The sequence below is a fragment of the Macrotis lagotis genome, chromosome 6 (assembly GCF_037893015.1).
Source record: "Macrotis lagotis isolate mMagLag1 chromosome 6, bilby.v1.9.chrom.fasta, whole genome shotgun sequence".
Classification (NCBI taxonomy): domain Eukaryota; kingdom Metazoa; phylum Chordata; class Mammalia; order Peramelemorphia; family Peramelidae; genus Macrotis; species Macrotis lagotis.
The window spans coordinates 25,280,342-25,304,821 of record NC_133663.1 but is presented as its reverse complement, the minus strand read 5'-3'; the positions used below and the strand labels follow the sequence as shown (position 1 = coordinate 25,304,821).

At 34.3% G+C, this 24,480-nt stretch overlaps 1 protein-coding gene across 1 annotated transcript in view; it reads left to right on the top strand.

Annotated features, from left to right (window-relative positions):
- The window catches only part of BCHE (butyrylcholinesterase), a 91,706-nt gene that overhangs the window by 58,831 nt on the left and 8,395 nt on the right, over window positions 1–24,480 (top strand). Inside the window, exon 3 of the mRNA XM_074190856.1 lies at window positions 18,368–18,534. Coding sequence (XP_074046957.1) covers window positions 18,368–18,534 — 167 coding nt within the window. The remainder of the gene's footprint in view (window positions 1–18,367; window positions 18,535–24,480) is intronic.

The window sequence follows — 24,480 nt, the reverse complement described above, 5'->3', positions numbered from 1 at the left end:
AGTGAGTTTCTATACAGATTTCTATACATTCTAAGCTATACATGCCCAAGTATCCCTTTTTTTTTTTCAAAATTCCTTATATATGGTCATCAAAAGTCTAATGAGCAAGAATCTGCTGAAGTAGTACATTCCATTGCTGGCTAGTTCTATGGTAGGAAGAATGTGAGCTACTAATATGGCTCCCAGAGTTGCTTAAATGTCTACACTCTTAGAAGTTAGGGTAGGAACAAGGCAGCACTACCCTCACTTTATGTCAGAAATGGAATTGAAATTGCTAGGCAGATTTACAAGCTACAAAAGTATAGGATGAATATATTATTCAGAAAATGGATGTAAATTATTTTTAAAAGAATTCAGTTTGTTCTCTCTGTGGTAGTAAAGAAATATAAACAAATGAGATGCCAGCATGTACCCTTGAGATACCTAGACAAGCCTGTGAGTCAATTGCAATTTTCTCCTTGAATTTATTTTCCTAATTCTTCTCTCTTTTCAAAGTGTACACTAAAAAATGATTCTATTTTTAGTTCTTTTGCTTACTGCCATAAAATAATTTCCAGGACTGTTTTCCTTGGCACTTGTTCATCTCATTCCTGAAACTAAGGGCTTCCTGCCATCAACCTTATGGCACCAAAGAGGGAGGTTTACAACAAGAAAAGTGTAAAGTACCTAGAGTTTGGAAGAAGATAGAAAGGAGTCCAATAGTTTTGGGTTGGGGAAATTTTCTTTAATCAATAGTTAATGGCAAATCAGCCATTTATTAAAATAAATGCCTGAGTAGCCTCATAGCAGAGTTTCATTTATATCTTTCTATTCACTGTAAGGTGGGAGGCCCTCTGGGAATCCCACACTTGTATGCAAGCTGGCAGTTACGGTGCTGTGACTAGGAAAAATTAAAATAGGTATACACATAATGCATCATGGCCTTTAGAAATTATAGGAGACATCTGGATATGTTTGCCTGACTAATGAAAAAACACCAAAATATTTTATGCCATATGCTGAAGTGACTTAGTGTCTAATCCAATTTGATACTTTTTTGAATAAGGTAAAATTACTGGGTGCCACACTTTCACTCTCAAGTTAATTAAGGTTTCCCTCTCATTCAAAAAATGAAGAGGGATAAACATCATAGGTGGCAACAAAATATATTTTTTTGTTTCTCATACACATAAAGGGACACTTTGTCTGGTTTCAGCATGATGAACAAGGGATGATGTTCTACATTAATATAATTACTAAACTACAACTGCTTACAGAATAATAATTTGTTCTTGTGGTTAGATCCAACGCTTCTACTGAGGCATCTAAGAGAATTTTTTGATAAAAAATAAACCTAAGCTAATGAGTTCTAAACATTCATATAAGAATGAATTTTATCTTGTTAAAAAGGAAAAGAAACGTATATGGGAAAACAAACAATATTATGTTAACCAAGGAAGGCACGTGATCCTTCGATTTTGACTCTGTGATCATCCATAAAATCCTGCTATTATTCCTCATACAGGCATGATGTCTCTCCTGAATTATTCAAGTTTATTGTTTTCGATGGCAATTTCTAGTAAATGCTGCCATTTGGGAAATGACTCTTGTATTGGTCTAGACACCCATTATACTGGCTTTCCAAGGATGAGTCTAGTTAGGTAATGACTATTCAACTCCTTACTGACTGTCAGTGGTCTATGACAAAGAAGCAAAGGAAAATATAAAATGTTCCTCCGTCCTATGTGACCCTCTTGCACTTTTCATGATGATGTCAGAGTGTAGAAAATGGGTCAACATAGAGTAATGCTCATATTGTTTGGAGAACATCTACCACTATCTTTATTCATTTATTTGGATAGACTGACTTCTCTCTGGACAGATTTCTGGATACACATGATTTTGGAAAATACATTTTCTAAACTATATTCTACTTGGTTTCTTTTGTAATTGCATTTATTTTATAGATGCAAGGCATTTTTCTATGAAGGTACTTAGGTTTCAACAGACAATGAAAAGATTTTAATGACATGCTCAAAAAGGTTTAGTTCTACAGAAATTAACTTAATGTTTGGTTCTTGTATTCAGAGCGTCTAGTAAAAGCCAGTGAGAGAACATACAGTTAGAGACATTAAATCATAATAACTTGATATTCTTACTATACATTAGCATGAGTCAAGTAGGCACTGTGTTACAAAAGTTCCACTCAGTTATCAAGATTATCATACACTGTGTTGCTAAGACAACAACAAAGAGAAAAAACGCAAACCAAAACAATAACAGAAGAAAAGAAACAATCCCTTTGACAAATCTTGAAGATGATGATAAGCTTATTTAGGGAAAAGGAAATATATGTGAAGATTATGTCCTAAACACAAACATACACCCACACACACACATAATTTGGATGGAGGAAAGTCATTATTTAAAATTAATGTCTATTACAAAGCACCTCATGTCGAAAGTAGAATGTGAGGGGTGGCTAGGTGGCAAAATGGATAGAGCACTGACCTGGGAGTCAGGAGTACCTGAGTTCAAATCTGGCCTCAGACACTTAATAATTACCTAGCTGTGTGGCCTTGGGCAAGCCACTTAACCCCATTTGCCTTCCAAAAAGAAAGTAGAATTTTAGTTCAAACTTGAAAGAAATTAAAACTAAAATATGAATTAATGTAGGAGAAAATTCCAAGGATTTAGGATACGGAGTATAATGATACAGAGAGAAATGAGAGTTGAAGAGGACCATTAAGATATCAGTTTGGCTTCATGTCAGGGTATATGAGGGAGTAAAGGATCATAAGACTGAAAAATTAGAATGGGGAAGTATTATAAATGTCTTCAAAATGGCAAAGTTAGTTTGTTTTTTTTTTAGTACATGAGATAATAGGGAAACATTGGGGAGTTTTGTGTGGGAGAATGATGCATACTTTGGCAAAATCACTTTGGCAGCTATTTGGAAGTTAGATCGTGAGGTTCCGATCCAAGATAGAAACTGGGTTTGTAGACAGAAGGGGACCAGAACAAAAGATCCTATGAAAGTAGAAATACCAAGATTTGGCAAAGGATTAAATATGTATAAGGAATAAGAGTGAAGAGATTATTATGATCCCATCTTGAAACCTGAGTACCTTGAAGGATTGTGGGGCCCTAACAGTAACAGAAAACTTCAGAAAAGGAAGAACATTGGCAAGGAGAGTAAATTCAGTTGTGGACATTTTCAATGTGGGTTATAATAAGACACTAAGCTGGATAAGTCTGATATTTTGGGAGAATTAAGAACTCAAAGGAGAACCTAAGCTTGGAAATGTGGATCTGACAGCTATCTGCATAAAAATATTAATAAACTCAAGTGAACTGAAGTAGTCAACCAGAGAACATATGTGTGAGAGACAGAGACAGACAGATAGGAGAAAGAGAGGCACAGAGACTGTCAGAGAGCAAAGACAAGAACACACAGAAAGACAGAGAGAAAGAGGGAGAGAGGAGAGAGGAGGAGAGAGAGAGAGACAGAGAAAGACAGAGACAGAGATACAGAGAAAGAGAGAGATAGACGGAGATATAGAGACAGAGAAACAGACAGACGGAAAGAAAGAGAAATGTGACAAAGTCTTAGCAAATACAAACATTTAAAGAAAATAATATGGATTATGAGAATGCAAAGGTGATTCCAGCATGGTCATAATAAGTAATAAAAGAACCGAGAGAAAAATGTTTAAGAGAAGATCTGGGGAAAAAATTTCACCAAAAATTGACAAATTCCAAATATAGAGAGATAAAAGAGTATGAGAACTCAGAGAAAGTATTTGTCAACTAAGATTTACAAGCTCTAAATATCAAGATTAACAGAAGTAGAAGTAGTAAATTTAAACTGCTAGTCTCAGAAAACAAAAGAAATGAATAAGGCTAAGTATTAGTTCCCAAAGAATAAAACCCTGAGATCAGAAATATTTTCAAGTCACTTCTATCAATAATCCACAAAATAACTAATTCTAGTATTGTGTAAGCTGATTGCCAAAACTATAAATAATATAACAAATTAGTTTTATAATAAAGATATTGTGCTATTTAAAAGAGGAATATCTAAGAGAAAGTACTCTCTTTTTCACTCTCCAAATATAATGTATATATAATATTTGTGAGTATATGTGTTTTATATATGTATGTAGGAATTTATGTGAATATATATGTATATACCTGGATACACATATAGAGCCCTAATGAAAAGTGAAGTATATATTTGTAATAAATTATAAGAAAAGAGGATATAGCAACAAATTGATACTCCTGGTTTGAGGAAACTTAGTGGAACCATGGATAGAGTGCTGGGTCTGAAGTCAGGAAGAAATGAATTCAAATTTGTCTCCAGACATTGACTAACTGTATTATCTAGACAAATCAGCCTTTGTCTACCTCAGTTTCTTTAACTATATTATTGGGATATGCAACTTCTGTTTTGCAAGGTTTCTTGAGTATCAAATAAGGTCATCTTTATAAATATCATAGCACAATGCTTGATACATAGTAGGTACTAAATAAATGCTTATTCCTTTATAGTAAAATTGTAAAGTTGATTTAATGTTAAGAAAAATATGCATATATGTATGTATAAATGAATACATAAAAAACAACATTGATAATAGGAAGAACAAAAGTTATATAACTGTATCTATAGCAGCAGTAAAATCTTTTGACAAAGTATCACTCATCTTGTTTAAAAAACACCAGGAAATAAATAATGCCTGGAACTTTCATTCCATGATAAATTTTTTATATCAAGAATCAAGAGTCATATGTATTTGAGTAAACTAGAGTCATTTTCTGTAGAATCATGTATGAAGCAAGGACATCCATTATCAATTCTATTATTTGATAAGAGGACTTCAAATAAACTTTAGAAGCCATTTTCCTAATCAGAAGAAAGAAGGAAATTGCAGTAAAATTGAAGGATAAAAATGGATGTTTTCTTGTCAGAAAAAAAACATAAAGGAACAGGGATTTGCTTTTTTTTTATATGTCCCAAATCAGAAAAAAAGAAAAAAATATTGTATTGGAGGTTTGATCTCTCCCAAATTGTATGCTAAGTCTATACAAAAAGATCATGCTTATTCATTAATCATCATCTGCTACATAGTATGAATATATACAGAGTACATATCCCTCTTCCTATGGATTGATATTTATATGTGTGTTTGTATTTATATAAATATAGGTATATGAATGCATACATGAATATGTGCATATATAACTGCATAAATACTTTATACACCTATTATCTATATTTATTTATCTATCTATATCTACCTATGCATATCTATCTATATATTTCTATCTCTTTATCTCTCTCTACCTATATCTATATTTATATATCTATATCTATTTATCTTTCTACATCTACCATATCTATCTATCTATCTATTTAACTATCCATCTGTCTATATTTATCTATATCTATACCTATATCTATACTTGTATCTATAACTATATCTTTCTATCTATCTAAAACATCAGAGGAAAAACTATTGAAATAAAATTTGAATCTGAAGCCTCAGGACTATAAATTAAAAAGACATATGTTATTATTCTCTTCTGGTTTTATGTATTTCTATTTCATGCTCCTTGCATATATACAAAAAGACATGCATACATATGCACACATGCTCATATGCACACAAACTTGATTCAATTGAATGTATAATAGATCAGAAAATATTCATTCCCAATGGGAAAGTGAGTCATGACTCAGCTTCCACTTCACAGTCAAGCAAGTAACACTAACAGAATCAGTTGCTATTTCCTAATGAACTTGGAGAAAGACGTGGATTAGAGTTAAATAGGATAGGCAGACTTTAATAGGGACCAATAGACAAATAGGCAAGAAAGAAGCACATTGAGGAGATTACTGATCCATGTGATTATTATAAAATCTCCTATGCTTAGCAAAATACTTGAATACATTGTCTGCTTGGTAAATATTTGAAAAACATGTTGCATCCATTGAGGAAGCTAAAATAGGAGAAAACACATCAAAATCTTTAGCTTTCTCAAGAAATATCACCATCTATTTCACACATTTTATCATTTCCTTCCTCCAATACCTTCTTCTGTGAACATGGTACATATACTGCTTTACAGGTTTGAGGTGATATTATGGGAATTGGAGATGTTTGTGCTATTTCTTTGATAAGCCATATGGTTATCATTTGCTTGGGCCTATGATTTCCATAGGGACATTTCTAATTATAACTTACTTTAAATGGACTTTTCTGGGTGCTCATCATGTAATGTCACTTCACTGGCTTCAAGCTTCCTCTAAATGTGGTTTCTAGTCTTTTTTAAAGCTAGATAATAGTTGGCAGGGAAATCTGGCCCATCATTCTGTGAGCTTTTAACTAAAAATAATCTGTCCTAATTGGACAAAATGTCCTATTTCATTATTTTTCCTCTGCTAGGATTTATCCATTGATATCCCAGGGTGTTTTTACTCTTAATCAAGTGAAGGTCAGAAGAGAGAACCGATTTTAGTATTCAGAGTTCAAACTTTGCATTTTCTTGCATAGCTTATTTATGAATTACTTTTGTCCATTGAGTATGATTCAAAATTGAATTTTTGAATGAAATATATTCCCCAATGAACGCAGGGAATTTTCCACCTTTACTGACATCATCTAGGAGATATAAAAATAATAAATACTTGTTTCTGGTTTACATAGTCTTTCTGAATCCAATAAAGTCATCTTCAGTGATTTTTTGAATGACAGGTTAGTGCTGCCAGTAAAATCTTACAGCTTTTATTCATCAGTAACACTGGATTATTGCCTAGAAAAAAATGTTGATTAAGTAAAATATGGCACAGAGGATATATATCAGTATGTAGGAATATGAGAAAATAAACTGAAATAATACTTCTTTCCCCTTACTTGGTTCCCTCCCTTTCCTCTACCCCTCTGTCCCTTCCTTCTTCCACAAAGTTTAAATTCCAAGAGAAGACCAAGATACACAGGTGAACATTGGTCTTGGATCAAATCAGATCAAAATTTGCTCAGACAGGAGTCTATGCAGAATCATTTTTGTCTTTTTCCTTCATCCTTCAGCTACTTACTCACATCTTTCTATAGAAGGGGAAAATTTGCAAATACATTTATGAACTCTGGATTGGAGCTAGGCTGAAGATAAAGTTAAGATGAAACTCAAGTCAACTGGTGTTTAATAAAGGTTTATCAGACTGAGTAGAAGAAACAGTGATAGATACTAATAATAAAAAACCAAAAACAATGAAATCACCACTGCCCTCAAGGAGCCTGCATTTTTTATATTGGGAATATCTTTAGACTGCAGTTCAAGGAAAAAAATTACAACTATAGAATTAAGAGCCAGGAGATAACTCAGAAACTATATCAATTTGAATTGCCTCATTTTACAAATGAAGAAAATGATGCCCCAACAGTGAAATGAATTTTTCAAGGATACATAGGGAGTAAGTGTCATACTTGCTAGCCAAACTATTTTAGAATGGAGGAAATTGAATCTATGGTGCTGCAGTAAATATCAGTGGCTTTTTGGATTGTCTCAATTACTACATCAGAGTTTAAATTAAATCCTCAAAGAAATAATACAATTTCTTCAAATAAAGATGCAACAGACAGAGTTTTGGGTGGGAGTCAGATTATAAACAGAAATTACATTAAATTTAAATTCAGTTTAACCTGTTTGCCTCAGTCTGCTCAACTGTAAAATGAGTATAACAATAACACCTACCTCCTTGGGCTCTGCTATGGATTAAATGATGGATGGATGGAGAGATAGAGATAGACAGACAGACAGATAGCTAGATGACAGATTGATATATGGATTAATGGATGGATGGATGGTGGATGTGGTTAAATAGATATATAGATATATTGATAGATAAAAACATATATATATATATATATATATAAACATGTAGATAAGTGGATAGGTAAACAGATGATAGATAGATAGATTGCGACATTTAAAGTACTTAAGCATTGTGTTTGGCCCTTTGAAGTTCTTATTCCTTTGCCCTTCCTAACTCACTTTATATATGTAACACATACAATGAGGGTTTAGAAACTTTGGAAGTAAGACATTTCAGGCTGTGTTTTGCATCTTGAAAGAAAGAAGAGGAAATAAAACCCCAAACATTAATTACCTCTGTCTGTAAAACCATGTACAGCACAACACATATTGAAATGATTTGAAACAAGTGTAATATTGGAAGATATCCATCCAACATGGCACTTTTACAGTGAGATTTAGAGGATTGCTCTTCTGAGATAAATGAAAGTCTGATGTAAATAATGTTGGATCCCAATGATTTGAGGAGTACAAACATTCAAGATCCTGAGCATCTGATGTGACACAGTATTTATGACTCATAAAAGGATCTGGGAAAAGAGAATTGTGGGAGAGCGATATATCCAATTATTTCAGAAAAGAAAAAGTCATTTCATCTATCTCTGAAGATTCATCTCAGAAGCGAGTGGAAAAAAATGTTAAATTTCAGTATGAGAAGTTTCAAAAAAGTAATCAATCAAACTTTAGACAGTGATTTGCAAATAAAACCAGAGTCAATATCTCTGTGCTGTGCTTCTCTAGGGAGACAGCATAGCAGACACGAAAGGGGGCGGCTCTGGGAATAGAGAACCAGTGAGTAGATCCAAAAGCATTTATGAAACTCATACCATGTTCCAGATATTTTGCTAAGGGCTAGGGTTACAAAGAGAAGCATGAAAAGAAATAAAACAAATCCTAGGAGCTCAAATTCTAAGGAGGAAAACAGTATTATAAACAAAGCAAATTGAAGGTCATGTCAGAAGGAAGGTACTAGTATTGGAGGAGACCAGGAAATGCAGTTTTAGCTGAGACTCACAGAAAATTGAGGAATCCAGGAGGCTGAGATGACAATAGAGATGCCTATTACAGGCATAAGGGACAGTCAGGGAAGAGGCATGGAGTCATGGGATGTAGTATTTTATATTAGAAATAGCAAAACTGTTGATGCCACTAGATCAAAAAGTGCCAAGAGAAGAATAAGGTGTAAAATGATGGGAAGCAGAAGGACAGTCATTGAGGACTTAAAAAAATAAAAGATATTTTATCTTTGATCTTAGAGGTAATAGGGAAACATTCAAGTTCATTCAGTGGAGTGGGAAGTTACTTAATGAAACCTCTTGTTTAGGAAGATAATGATGTTGCTCATCCTTCATTATTGAAGAGGGCCATGATATAATGACATGACTTGCACAGTTATACTTATAATGAGGAGAATGTTGTACAAAGGCATTCTTCTCATTTGCCTTTGCCAGAACACTTTGCCCCACAACCGGATTTTACAGGAGACAGGACTTTTGATGAAGGTCTGGTTCTGGGGGTGTTCTTAGGCCTTGATTAAAATATTTTTCTTTGCATATCAGTGAGGCATCCTATAGTGCTCCATAAAAGCTGGGCAAGGCACCAGATGTGATATCTGGTGCTATCAGCATCCAAGGCAACATGATTTTTCAGCACAATGGTCCCACAGAACCAATGCAACCACACAAATGATCCAAACCTGTCTCATGATGGACTTGTTATCAGTAGACAAGGGTCTTTCCTCTCAGACCTTTAAACAACTTGCCACACATAGGTGTATGCTGCTCTGCCCTATTAGCACACTCACACTCCCCAGAGCTTGCTCTCACTTGATTCCACAGAAACTGTCACACTTTCCAAGGTTCAGGCCCCTCTCTCCAGGTAAACCCTTTCAAGGGTGGCCCTACCTTTAACAAAGAAAGAACTCTCCTTGAGGGTCTCAACTGGTGTAAAGTAGGCACACATGAATCCAGTCTCCAAACATTTAAGGGAATTATGATGTTATTGCCCAATACTTAAGTGACTGACCATCACTTGTCCCTCTAGGAAGTTGGGATGTCGATCACTCAGGGCCAAGTAACTAAGTTATCATTCCACTGTCCGACTAAACAGACAAATTGCTCCACCAATTAAGAACAGTCGAACACCACTACTGACAGAATGGAAAAAGAAATATCAACCTATCAATCTTTTTTGTCTGGACCAGGTGAGATTTTCTGTGTTGTTATTAAATTAAGCAGCAGGCTCCATTTCCAATGCTGTCCTCCTGGCAATTCTTTTAAATTTCAATTTTTTGCAACCATACTCCCCCTGGAACCCAAGAGCTTTGATTTCTCAGAATCTGCCTGGTGGGTCATGGGAATAATGCTGCATCATTTATGGTTAGAACTATGATGGTATCTAAACATCTTCAAACCTCTGACTTTTACTCTTTATTCATGATAGCTTTCTTGAAATTGCTGCTCTATCCAAGGACGGTTGCCGGCAGGTGAATTAGTCACTCCTGACCTAGGGGAGGCAGTGAAAAAAAAAATCACAATTCAGGCCCCTTTCAAGTCTCTACAGTTGGAATGAATATACTTAAATGCTTTATTGAGGATACATTGGAAGGCAATTCAGGTGCCAGCAACTGTGGGAATTTTGGCTCCAATGGCATATATTAAAGTTGATACAATTAAAAAACTCATAGTTAGGTCTCGGGACTGAGTTGGTGGTCCATCACCCCGTCCTCATCCCTGCTCCAGTGCACCCTTAATGCTCTCAGAAGACTTTGTTCTATGAAGTCTGAAGTATTTAGTTTGAAAAACGTAAAGAGAGTTCAAAACAGGCCTGGGTCACCTGGCTATCCCAGCCAGCTTCCAATCTGTTCATCTCTAGCACTTCATTCAGTTCCTACCACCTAGACAACACTGGAAATGTATTGACTGATTGACTAGAAGCAACTAGATAGAAGACTGGATCCCAGAATGAGAAAGACTTGAATTCAAATCAAGATAGTTACTTGTTTTATGACCCTAGACAAGTTGCTTAACCTCTGTTTACCTCAGATAATTCCTTGGATTTCAATTACCAAGTCAGTCATAGAGTAGGTGGGGTTTCTACATTGGCAAAGAGTCTCAATACCTGAATTTCCTTCTCATAGGCTAATGAAATCATGAACACTTTTGCTTATTATACTCCTTAATTAAGAAATTACATTTTAAATTTTCCTATAAAAACATAAATTGCTGTAAAACAATACCTATTTATAACTCAGACATCAACAATCCATTGATGTCTGTCCATCTTGTGTGAATGTTTTGAGAAGTTTGAAATAGGAGATCTGTCAAGTCTGGTGGCAGTTGAATAGAAAATGGAGCTTGTGATTCTAAGAAGCAGACATCAAGAAGGATAGCCTTTCTGGAATTGCAAAGGCTAAAAATGGAGTAAAAATATGTATATATCAAATATAGGTACCATCAGATTGTGTACTACTTGAGGGCAAGGGCTGTCTCAACTCTTTTTTTTCCTTTTTCTTTTGCAGCCCCAGTACTTAGTAAAATTGCCAGGCACACTATAGGTATGTAATGAATAATTATTGACTGAAGGTAAAGGAAAAGACAATTATTTCATTTTGGATAGAACATAGTAGGAGATGGAGAATCAGGAAATATAATTCTGGAAAGATACATTGTGAGGGCTTTAGAATATTAGAGAGTCATGTATTGAAGTTAAGCACAACAGAGAGCAATGGAGTTCTGCAATAGGTAAGGTTTATGATGCTTCAGAAATGATTTAGCATTAAGGTTTAATTAATTAATGTTGTTTAGCCTTTCTTTTCAAAGAAGACCATGACATCAGAGAGGTGATGCCATAACATGTACATGAATTGGATTTGAGTGAGGGGGAGACTGTGCTAAGTCACCAGCCTTACTTTCTCCTCCAGAGTCATCTGGATCCAGTGGTCAGATAGGAATCAGGATGATTGGAGATGCCCCTGATTGCAAGGAAATCAGGGTTAAGTGACTAGCCCAAGGTCATACAGCTAGTATGTGTCAATTGTCTGAGACTGGATTTGGACTACTCTCCTGATTCCAAGGTCAATCCCTATGCCATCTCGCTGCCCCACTAGCATTAAAATAAAGAATGAAAGGGAGAGGGGAGAATCACAAGGCATGCAAATCAATTAAAAAACCCTAGAATTAGTCCAGAGGAGAGATTATAGGAAGCAAAAATGGGAGAGAAGGAAATAAATTGAGAAAGATGTTTGAAGAAATTCTGATATGTGCTTTTTCACTCCCACAAATATAAAACTTATTGAATATGACTAAAGGGGACGAGTCAAGATAATTATGAGATTATGATTATAAGTGTCTCAGAGGCTGATATAAAGAAACAAAGATAAGGAGTGGGCTTTAGGAGGCAATGTGAGGAGTTATATTTTGACATGAGTTCCAGATGCCTGAGAAGACTCCTCATGAATAATTTAACTAATAATTGAAGATATAGACCTATAACTACGAAAAGAGATGGAGACAAAATGTAGACTTTAAAGCTATCTGTGTAGACATAAAAACTGAATTCATAGGCTCTGATACACACCAAGTCAAATGTATATATTTAAGTGATGTCATTAGTGTGAGAACTGCCAGTGAGGGAATTCCTTCTAGCACTGAAAATTTTTATTTGTACATGTTTGTGAGATGGTAAGTGATATTCATAGAGTCACATGAAATGAACTACAGTTTCCTGATTCCAAGATCAGATCTCTATCCATTATGCCATACTGCCTTTATATTGTGTATTTATGTAAATCATCATTTATCTACATATATCACATATGGATTCCAATTATATACAAACACATGCATACATATTTTTTTCTAGAGAAAAATGAGTTCACCATTAAAACTCTAATATTCCTCATAATTGAGGTGTAAGAAACACTAGTAATATGGAGAGACTTTTTAACAAGGCACATAATGAAATCTCCAAAGGCACGGCTCACTTAACTAAGGTAAAAATGTTTGCTCATAAAGGGTCTAGTACTCAGAGTAGAGAATCAACTTCTTAACAAAAGGTGGGAAATCATTCTCTTTGAAATCGTGAAATTTTCTATTGTCTATTGTATTGAATGGTTGATTTTTACTCTAAAGGATTAAAAAGACTTTATAGTAACACTATTACAAAAGTGATACCAAGACAAATATATATATATAATATATATAAATATTATATATAATATTTATATACACACTATTGTTATTATTCAACATACACCAAATTATCCCATTCAATCTGATTTTCTCCAGCAAATTTCTCCATCATTTCTGTTTTCAATAATTTGCAATGTCTTCTTGTCAGGTGAATGTTCTCCTGTTATCTACAAACTCACCAAGGTTTTTCCTTCATCAAAAAAATCAGATAAAGAAAGAAAAAAGAAAAGAAAAGCTCTCATTTGTTTCCTCCTTCCCTGATAACCATCATCTTTCAAGACTGAACTCCTTGAGAAGACTGCACAGTGACTTTTTTACTTCTTATTCCCTCTTTAATTCTCCACATTTTGATTTCTGACCTCATCACTCATTTGAAACTTTTCTTTCCTATGTTGTCTATGATCTCTTAGCTATCATATCTAATGAGTTTTGATTTGTTCTCAGCTTTCTGAACCATTCTGCAGCCTTTGATCTTGTCAATAATCCTTTCTTTCCTGATACTTTCTTTTCTGTAGTCTGTCCTGGTTCTTTTCTTAATATTCTTCTGATCTTTCCCCAGGTCCCATCACTGTCTCCCCAAGACTCTATGCTGGGATCTGTTATCTTCAATCTCTAAATATCTTGATGAATTCATCTCTTCTCATTAATTCTATTGGCAAGTCTAAGTTGATGAATCTTAAATCCACTTATCCAACTCTGTTTATATCCAATCTCATATTTTATTCCCTAATAAATATCTGGAACTGAATATCATTTATACATCTTAAACTCAATGATCTCTTTATTCTACTCTAAAATGCTTCCCTTTTAATTTTCCCCCTTGCTTTTGAGTGCATTACAATCTTTTCCATAGATCTGCCTCAAAATTTTGCTTTCTTCCATAACTAATCACTTTCTCTTCCCTATCCTTGTTTCCCATAGAAAATCTGTTATTTAGAATACCTTCATCGTGTCTTGAAGGCAAATCCATTTACTCTCTGATGCTGCTGCTACTAACTTGAAATATACTCTCAACCCACTTGGCCTATTGTAATGCCTTTCTGGTTCATTACTGTACTCCATGTATTTTCACATGACTATTATCCCTGGAATTCTCTCTCTCTCATCTACATCTCTCCTCATCTACATCTACAATTGATGTGTTGAATTCTTTTAAAGTATAAGCTAAAAACTTACCTTTGCAAGAAGTTTGTTTTTTTCTGGTTCCCCCTTAATGTCACTCCCTTCCTCTGTGGATAATCTCCAATTTATTCTTTCCTTATCATATAAAATATTGTTCATATATTTGCTTCTCCATTGTAACCTGAGCTACTTGTGAACAAGAAATTTGGGTCTGTCTGGTTTTTTTTCCCTTTCTTTGCATCCCTAGTAATTAATTAACACAGTGACTAACACATAGTAACTTCTTGATAAATGGATGTGAATTAACTTGATTGATTAACAAGGCATATTAAAACTCAACATACATCACTTGCTCATGATCTAATATAAATTTCATAACTATCAATTTTTTTCAATAAATTCATACTTAATAATTACCTAGCTATGTGGCCTTGGGCAAGCCACTTAACCCCGTTTGCCTTGCAAAAAGACCCTAAAAAATCCTAAAAAAAAAAGAAATTCATAATAGTCAAGTAGTAGGTGGAATGATCCCACATTACAAATAAAACCAAATTAATTACCAAGAATTAGTTTCAGCCTGACAGTTACCCCTGTCACAAATTTGAGGCAAATTCAGTGTTTTTAACCTCATCAGGAATTCCCATGATCAAAAAAGGGGGTAAACTCCCAGCCCTTTGTGTCAGAAATCAGGATTTGGAGACCACATTCTCAAACTCTGAAACCAACCACATATGATGCATAAATGGAAAAATACAGTTTTCTTGAATTAAGGATGATCCTTACCCTCAAATACAAGAAAAGTTTTTCTTCATATTACAAGAAAGTGTGATAGCAAGACTGTCAATATGAGTGAGTGATTTTCTAAAGCAGAGATATGAAAAAAGTCCATTTTGATGAGATTGCATTTAGACTGGTTGTGTCTTAAACGTTTTCAGTACTGCCTAAAAAATTTGAATGTTTTAGTTTTTAGTTTCCTTACCATCTCATGGAATAGAAAATTGAACTCATTGGTCAAAACTGTATATCAAGGATTATTGTTTTGGAGTTTCCTCCTGTAACCAGAATAGCAAATGATTCAGAGAGAATAAAATATATCAGCAAGTGTAGACTGTTCTCAATTATATTAGTAAGAATATGAGTAGGCTTTTAAGATTGCTTATCTGGGGACTGAATTATAGGCCAATAAGGGTTAAATTGATGATGATAAGTATAATATTTTTTCTGTTTATGCTATTAAATTCTCTAGAGCTTTCTCCAAGTTGTAAATAAAGAGGGTCCATCATTATGATTGTGTCTTCAAACCATTCCTGGCCCATTTTATTTGAAAACTATATTTGCATCTACAGGGCAGAGGCATTCTCTTATCTCAGGACCACAGACTGGAATATCATGAGTTATTTCATAGCCCAACATTTGAGAAATGAATACCGACAGGCCCATTAGCTCTCTGATCTTGAACTGAAGCACAAGTCAACTCTGCTTTAACTTCCCATTATCAGAAGCCACAAATGAATTTTATGGGAAAGTGGTGCCATAAGTTAATTACAGAGAAATTAGGATGAAAGTAGGCAAGAATTGTTGTGGCGGATCTTGTCTACACCTCTGCCAACTTACTTGGCTCCCAGGAGCTGCACCCCATGGTTTCTGAGCCTTTAAAAAGAAAAGCACGTGAAGATATAATTCATCAAGATGAGGGTATCATCTATGACAGGTAGAAGGAATTTTCCTTCTGACCTCTTCTAGAAATTGGGTCATACCCTGAAGCTGAAAATGATACTGTCTTTCCTAGAAATACTATCATTAGAACAGTAATTAATCCAGACTAAATTGGCTTATCCCAATGGAAAGGCAATCGGACCTTCAAGGAACAGTTTCTCAATTGGATATCCTGATTATGAACATGAGGACATTGAATATATGAAGGCTGAAAGTGACCAGTTTTCATGATTGGTAAAAAAATTCTGTTCTGAGAGAAGCAGAAGAGAGAGATATTGCGAATATGACCTAAGAGGATTCAAATCAATTGATCTGAATTGTAATACTAACTAGACCTGTCATTTATTACATGATCATGAAAAAAAATCACTTAATCCCTTGCACTGCTATAAAATGTGGAGACTAAGCAAATTGACACCTAAATACCTTTCAGATACAAAGATTTGAAATTATAGTTTACTTCCTATCTTCTTGTCTGCTGAAATACCTCTAACAAATACCTCATAATCCCCCCCAAAATCACATATTTTTTCATATTAATCAGGTTTGCTCAGTAAGTGTATAATTCATTGAATTAAGGCACATGATAGAAGGCAGAAGTATAATGTCATAAACATAACCACTGAGGTAAAACAATTTTTAAGGCAGAGGATACCATTGCTCTAATAGTGAAAAAAAGTTTATTTGAATATATTTTTTTATTTGGAAAATATTTTATATAATTCATTTGATCCTTTGAGAGAGATACTACAATTGTTCCAATTTTATAGATGAGGGAACAGAAATTCAGAGAGTTTAAATAACTTGCCTAAGTCTCACAATCTGAAACAACACTGCAATTCAGTTCTCCCTGCATCCAAATCTAACACTGTCTTCATTTTGCCAGTTTGCCTCTATCTGGTATGTGCATATTGTAAGATATACTGCACAAAGTAGGGACTTGTTAATTAATTGCTGATGTTTGCATCTTTTCTAGTAAAATGGAGGCTAAGATGGGCATTGAATGGCTTTTTTTTTGTTTTGACCTTGGATGATTAATGACAGTATTAGGTGATCCATCTCTCAAAGTGTTGCCAGAATTTTCTTAATTTATATTAATATTTTGGGGCAGCTAGGTGGTACCATGGATAATTTATATCGATATGCAAATAAAATCTATACAATCTTATTATATTAAATTGGTAAAGATTTATTAGATATCTACAAATCACAAGGCACTATCCTATACTGACAAAATAAAAACTAGCCTCTATCATCAAGGGGCTTACAGTCTATTCTGCATCAGGCTTTTTCCATGTGTCATACATACATACATCATCTTCAACTTATTTGACATTTCTTTTCTCAATTTGTCTTCTCTTTTTGGTTTTAAAATTCTTCTTTGAGTTCTTTCTAAAGGACTTTTTGGATTTGAAACTAATGCAAAATCCCCTTTGAAGCTTCACATTGACTCATTTTGGCATTGTGCTCTTCTGAGATGGCTTTTTTTTCCTTCTCAGTAAACATAATAGTTCTTTTTGGTTGATACTATTTTCAGTATTTTCCACATTTTGAAATTTGAGTTCTGCTCCTAGGGCCATATAGTCCCAAGATTTTCATGCTGGGAGCTAGTAGTCTCTTCCTGGCTTTCCAGACTGGCTTGTCACTGCTCACAACTTGCTCTTTTTGTTAGGAAAATGCAACCTGGGCTAGAAGTTTGCCTTCTAGTTGGTACCCTCACTGCTGGCCTGCTGAGTCGAGATCCAGGTGAAATAATTATTTAATCTCCCCTAGGCTTCCCAGCACCCCTGCCTACACCGGGGCTACACTCTCCTTTTACCCATATGAGGCAGACTTTTGCTGAAGTTCCTCCAAGAGTTCTTGAACTGAAAAGCTTCACTTTGTCTTTTTGTGGGTTCTGTTTGTTGCTTTTGGTTCTGTTCATAGGATTCTTTAAAAGGGGTTTTGAGTAAAGCTCTGGGAGTTTCCTAGCTTCGCAACATAACCTTGGCTCCATCCAAGAAATTCTCACTACTGAATAAATTTTATTTGTTGACATTCACATATAATACATTTAGATTGATGATGATGATGATGATGAAAAAAGAAACATGATGAAAAAAAGTAAAGAGAGAGGAAGATTCATATACATTTTATATGTGGATTAGATTAGATAAATAATAGCTATAAGGTCAAGAGAAGTTTGCATAGATGAGGATGAAAAGAAATAAAAAACTCCCTTTCGCTTTTTTCATGTTTTACTTGATATTTTTTGATCAATTTAAATGACAGTCAGTTAAGATTGCATTATTGATGTCTCAAAATGATCCTCTATTTCTTTGAATAAAATACTTGAAATTGTTTGTTGGGTAATATAGATAAAATAACTAAAGAAAGAAATCCCCCCCCGTATACTATAATTTTTTTTCTAATGTAATATGGAAACATCATTATTCTTGCTAAATATACTTTGTTAAAATAATTTTATCTCTTTTATTATTCAGAAATCCAAATGGGACACAGAGCAATGGAACTAGATGGCCAGTCTTTGGTACCAAAGAACAAAAATATGTTACCCTAAACACGGAATCTCCAAAAATACATACAAAATTACGTGCACAGCAATGCCGATTCTGGAAAACATTTTTTCCCAAAGTCTTGGAAATGTCAGGTGAGAAATAATGTTAATAACTGTAGAATAAAATTTAGCTTCCTGCCACTAACAGAATATTTAACTTCCAATTCAGAAATTTATTACTAAAACAACCAATCGGTTATGTGAGATTCAATTATAATATACATTTTAATGCGACCATATTTTCAGAATTGATTTTAATGAGCATGGAATGGTACATGGCATTGTTCTACCAGAAATTTGCAAATCCAGACTCCATAAAAATGTAATGAGAAGCAATATATGCCTTCCTGAAACCCTGGAATGTGGGTTCTAGGATATAAGCAAATTAACAGATTTCATTTAGATTAAAGACACACTGAATATTTTAACAAATATAAGACTACTACAAGTGTATGTGATTTTCCTAATGTTGGCTTTCCCTCTATCAGTGTTGATCCTTCAAGGAGTCTTTGAAAGTCTATTTCCAAAAGACATATGCCACATTGATGCTTAACTGGTTCTGAACCTCTTGAAATTTTTCTATTTTAAGTAATTGTTATAGCACTAGGTCTGCCCTCCAAACCCTTCCAGTTTGGTAGGATCTTCTAAAACAACCTTGAGCAATGCAGTTAATCTGGAAACAAATGACGAGACAAGACTAAGGGAATCTTAATTTTATTTCAGCTCTTGTTTGATCCTTTTATGGCATGCTTATGCCGTGCGTATCCTGAGAACTAATCTTCACTGGTATAATTCTTGGCCACACAGAAGTTCCCTATAATACAAGGATAGTTCAGAGGAAGACTTTAGTGGAGAGCATCTTTTCTACATGTGAATTTTATAGTGTTTAATTAAGTTACTAAATCAATGCCATCATGATTAATACAATTATAGAGTTGCTTGCTTGGCTGGTTGCTGGTTGTTCTTGCTGCTGCTGTAATTGTTGTTTTTAAGAACATGACCATAGTTAATGAGAAAGTAACCCCCATTTTGTTTTCAGTATAAACTAATAAAATCCTGCTTTGCTATTCTTTGAGAATTATGAGTTTCTCATCAATATTATCATCTGACTTTAAAATCACCCAGTTGTTTGCAACATGTAACTCTTGTCTCATCAACATCCCCACCTCAAAAAAAATGATATTACCACAATCTATTTCTTTTTTTAATCTAGGGCTTCCTTGATTTCAACCTGAGTTATCATCACTTTATGCCTCATGATCCAAAGTCATAGCCTGACTGTGTGGATAATTTCATGAATTTGGCAGATTATATTTTAAATAAATAATTTTGGGTCAATTTCAGGCAAAACGTGGACATTTCAAAACAACATGCTATTGCTTAATACTCTTTTTGATCATCATGCATTACTCATGAAAATTATATTTGCGCACTCCATCTGTTGGGGCAATGTCTCTGATATACAAGTGAACTGAGTGTTACCAAATGTTCTGTGACATAATAGATATCAATAGATGGGCTGCCGCATTTCTTGGCAGAACAGGCCTGCCTGGTGCGTCCTCTGGGCGTGAATGACAATGAGGCAATGCACTAGACCTGCCAAGAGATGTAGAGACATTTATGGCATCACTAAATACTTCTTCTGAATCAACTATTATATTAGAATGATACAAAGATAGATATATGATAGAGAAATAGTAATTGATTAATGATAGAACCAGACAGATAAAGAAATACGTATTTTTATCAGTATTTTATAAAATGTTTCAATAAGTATTTTATTAAATGCCTACTATGTTTCAGACATGGTGCTAAGTGTTGGAAATACAAGTACAATGAATGAAAAATACTCACTCCTGAGGGGCTTATAATCCAGAAGGAGAAAATGAGTTCATGCACATGTTTAAACAGAATAAATATAGAGAGAACAAATGTAAATTAATTATAAGGTAAAGAAACTCATCTTTCATGTGTGTGTGTTTATTCATTCCTTTTGGATGACTAAAAAATATAATTTAATTGACCTAATTTGAATTCTGTCAAAATCTATATCACTCATCTATAACAAAATATAGTAAAGATACAAATGTATGCTATATCTTCAGAATATATGAAGAGTCCCAGAAAATGAGCTATATTTTTGGTTTTATCATTATTATGTGAATATTATAGCTTCCAAAGATCGAACAATTGTCAAAAAGTAAATAAATGAGTTACAACCACTCCTTCCAGAATATGGTAAAATTATATTAATAAAGTATCTATCTGCATGTGTGCATGTGTCTTTCAGTGTAAAAGATCTGTCTGGCCTCTGGGCTGCCTTCCAGCTCTGTGGTTTCTGTGCCATTCAGGAATTTTGTAAAAGATTTTTGAAAATTTGATGGAAAGAAATGGAGAGTTTCTATTTTTTACTTCTAACTCTAACCTTCTATTTGGAGAAAGAATTGAAAGATGAAAGGGTGGTGATTTATGTGAAACAGATACATTCATGGTTTGGTGACTTCAGGGTCTTCCGTCTCTGAAATTATCTCTTATTTCATTTTCAAAACTTTATGAAGGAGGTCATGAGGCCTTTTTTTGCCTAGTCCTATGTGGACTGGCATTAATTGCTCTTCAGTATCAATGGTGGAAATGATGGTTTACTTGGGTGATTCATAACATAACAGGAGAGGAAATGTGATTTTGGAAATCAGAGAAATTTCGATTCAGTAGCTGACCCTGCCACTCATTCCATATTTGATCTTGGCCCAATTCATTTAAATTCTTAAGACCTCAGGTTTCTAACTTACAAGGTGAGGGGATTGAACCAGATGATTTTTAAAGGCCTTGGCATATCTTTCTCTATGATCATACAGTAGGAATATCTAATGATTGCCATAAGTAAGATATCCAAATATTACCTTGAGATATTTTTGATCTAAATACCCCAATATTACAGCTGATGTTGTGGGTTCCACTGATCCTAGTAAAGTGTTAAACCAGAGTTTCCAAGTCACAAGAAATAATCTAGAAAGTAGACAAATCCATTGTTGGATAACTGAGTCAGTTGTAACTAGATATTAATACTCTAAGATTCACTTCTGTCAAAGGAAGGAAAGATAATCTACCAGTCAAATGTTTATAGGTAGTATGTGTCTCAACTTTCTCAACTATTCAATCTATTCTGAAATAGAATATCCTTTCAATGTTTAAGAAACTTTAGAGTCAGCAAGTGATTTATTCATAGGTATTTCTACATGTTAAACTCAAATCCAGCTGTCAAGGGATGACAGAATTTGTTTTAAACTACATAACCTTATTTTTTAAACTGCTTTTTCAAACTTAATATATTTTTGAATTACCAATCCATTCAAAAAGTTTAAGAAAGAAGATGTTAATGAAATAAAATTAATTGAATTGTTATTCTGTATACATTGCCTGGTGTGTAAGTTTATTATTTTTGTAAGCAGTTGAAAGTAAGATTAACATTCTTATATTCTATCATTTTGGGGATAATGGAATCATATTCAAAAGTAAGATCATTTTCTAATCATTATCCACCAAACTCTTATTGCCAAACTCATATTTAATGGTTATTTACCAATAAGGGAAAATTGAATCCAAATACAAAAAGTCTGGTTCCTTCCCTCCAGAAACTAGCAGGAGTCTAAGGTAATATTTTCCTCTCTTGTCCTATACTCCAAAACTTCTTTTTGACCTTTGCTTTTACATTTGATCAATTGGCTAGTGGTCTTGTGGCATTGCATAAATTTTATTTTCTTTCTAGAGAAATAGCTATCTTTCCTGGCAGTGGGGCAAGACGCATCATATGTTTTTAGTGTTTTATATAGTATTTGATGGCTGGCAAAGTGCTTTGTAGATGTTATTTCGATTTAGCTTTATTCTTATTACACTTCTAAAAAGTCAGGTACCCCATTCGCTATCATCATCATTTTTCAAATGATGAAATAGAAGCTGAGAATGGTTTGGTGACTTGCCCAGAGTCCCACTAAGTACATATATAGAAAAGAAAAGTTTCAACCAATGCCTCCCTAATTCTACTTCTCCCTCTCTATTCAAGTACTTTATCCAAAAATGAATATAAATTTTGTCCATGAGGAATATGATAAAGATCAAATTATAAAGGGAGATATAGAAGGGTGGCAGAATTTTGGGGAAGGTGGGTGTAGGCAGAACCAATGCATACTGTTTTAAATATAGCAAGTAATTTGTATTCTCAGTCCTTTCATGTGAAAGTGTCCAGGAAAGAATCTAAAGTGAGAAACAGAAGGATGGTCATGGGCTTGGGAATGGGAGTGAGCAGAGGTTTGGGTCAAAGAAAAGATCGAAAATTATCAAAGTCATGAGACATAAAGTCTGAGAAAAGAGAATTCAATCTGTCAATTCAGAAAACAATAGTGAACTGTGTCTATACCCTGAAGAGATGATAAAAAAGGGTAAAAACATCACTTGTACAAAAATATTCACAGCAGCCCTGTTTGTAGTGGCAAAAGAATTGGAAATCGAGTAAATATCCTTCAATTGGGGAATGGATTTTCATATATGTATGTCATGGAACACTATTGTTCTATTAGAAACCAGGAGGGATGGGAATTCAGGGCAGCCTGGAGGGATTTGCAGAAACTGATGCTAAGTGAGATGAGCAGAACCAGAAAAAACATTGTACAATCTAACAGCAACATGGGGGAGATGATTGACTTTGATGGACTTGCTCATTCCATCAGTGCAACAATCAGGGAAAATTTGGGGCTGTCTGCAATGGAGAACACCATCTGTGTCCAGAGAAAGAACTGTGGAGTTTGAACAAAGACCAAGGACTGTTACCTTTAATTTAGGAGAAAAACTGTTACCTTATTATGTAATCTTGCTATCTCTTATATTTTATTTTTCTTCCTTAAGGATATGATTTCTCTCTCATCATATTCAACTGAGATCAATGTATACCCTGGAAACAATGTAAAGACTGGCAAATTGCCTTCTATGGGGGGTGGGGGAGAGAATTAAGATTAGGGGGAAAATTGTAAAACCCAAAATAAATAAAATCTTTAAAATAAAAAAAGAAACCAGTAGTTATTTAGAAAACATTTCCTATAGTATTTAGCATAAAAGAGACTGAAATGATGAAAACCCAAAGGCAGACAGTCACTAAAACCTTAATATCTGTTAGATAGAAGAGAAAGATCAGACTAATAACTGGAATTTTGATTTCTCCTGATGACTTCATACACAATAAAGGAAGGGGTTGATTGGTAGAAATAAGCATCGATACAGCAAAACCTATGCAAAAGCCATGGAGCAAAGGGCTTTACAAATATTCTCTCATTTCCTTTCATTGAATCTGCACAATAACCATATGTGCTGAAACTGATTTACTTATTAAAAAACCTTGGCAACTAATCTGAGCAAATAGGACCAGATAATAGAAGATGAAGAAACCCTAGAAGAAAGGTGAATCTTCCAGTTTTAAATTTTAATCCTCCCTCAACTGATGATTTCATTTCCTTCAAGTATGTACACTGAGGAAATTTTTCCAGTGACCAGAAGTAATTGTTCTTACTGATGCAAAGTAACAATTATCAGTATTTATTCCAGTTTCCTGCAGAGATTATGGTTAATGGACTGGAGTAGTACTCCTCAATTCTATGGCTCTTTAAAAGAATGGAATAAATACCTCTGGGGAGTCACATTTCTAAATAAATTGGATTAGATTGTGATCTTTTGCAATGCCTGTATGGGTAGCATACCCCCATATATTTTTAGCCTTATCATTTAACATTAAGAACTCAAATGAAGGCATTAAACCAAACATTCCTAAGTGATACAATTATCACTCCCCCATCCCCATCCCTAAACCTTCTCAAAATCAGGAAAAATCCAAGAGGAAACTTGGCTATCGTCATTTCCAGGTCAAGGCAAAGTATGAGACAGACAGAGCATTTATTTATAATCCCCTGTCATCATTGATGAAACACTTCCACCACTCTGAGGCCTGAAGTGACTAAATAATCTGTCTACTCACTCTTTTAATCAAAACCTTCT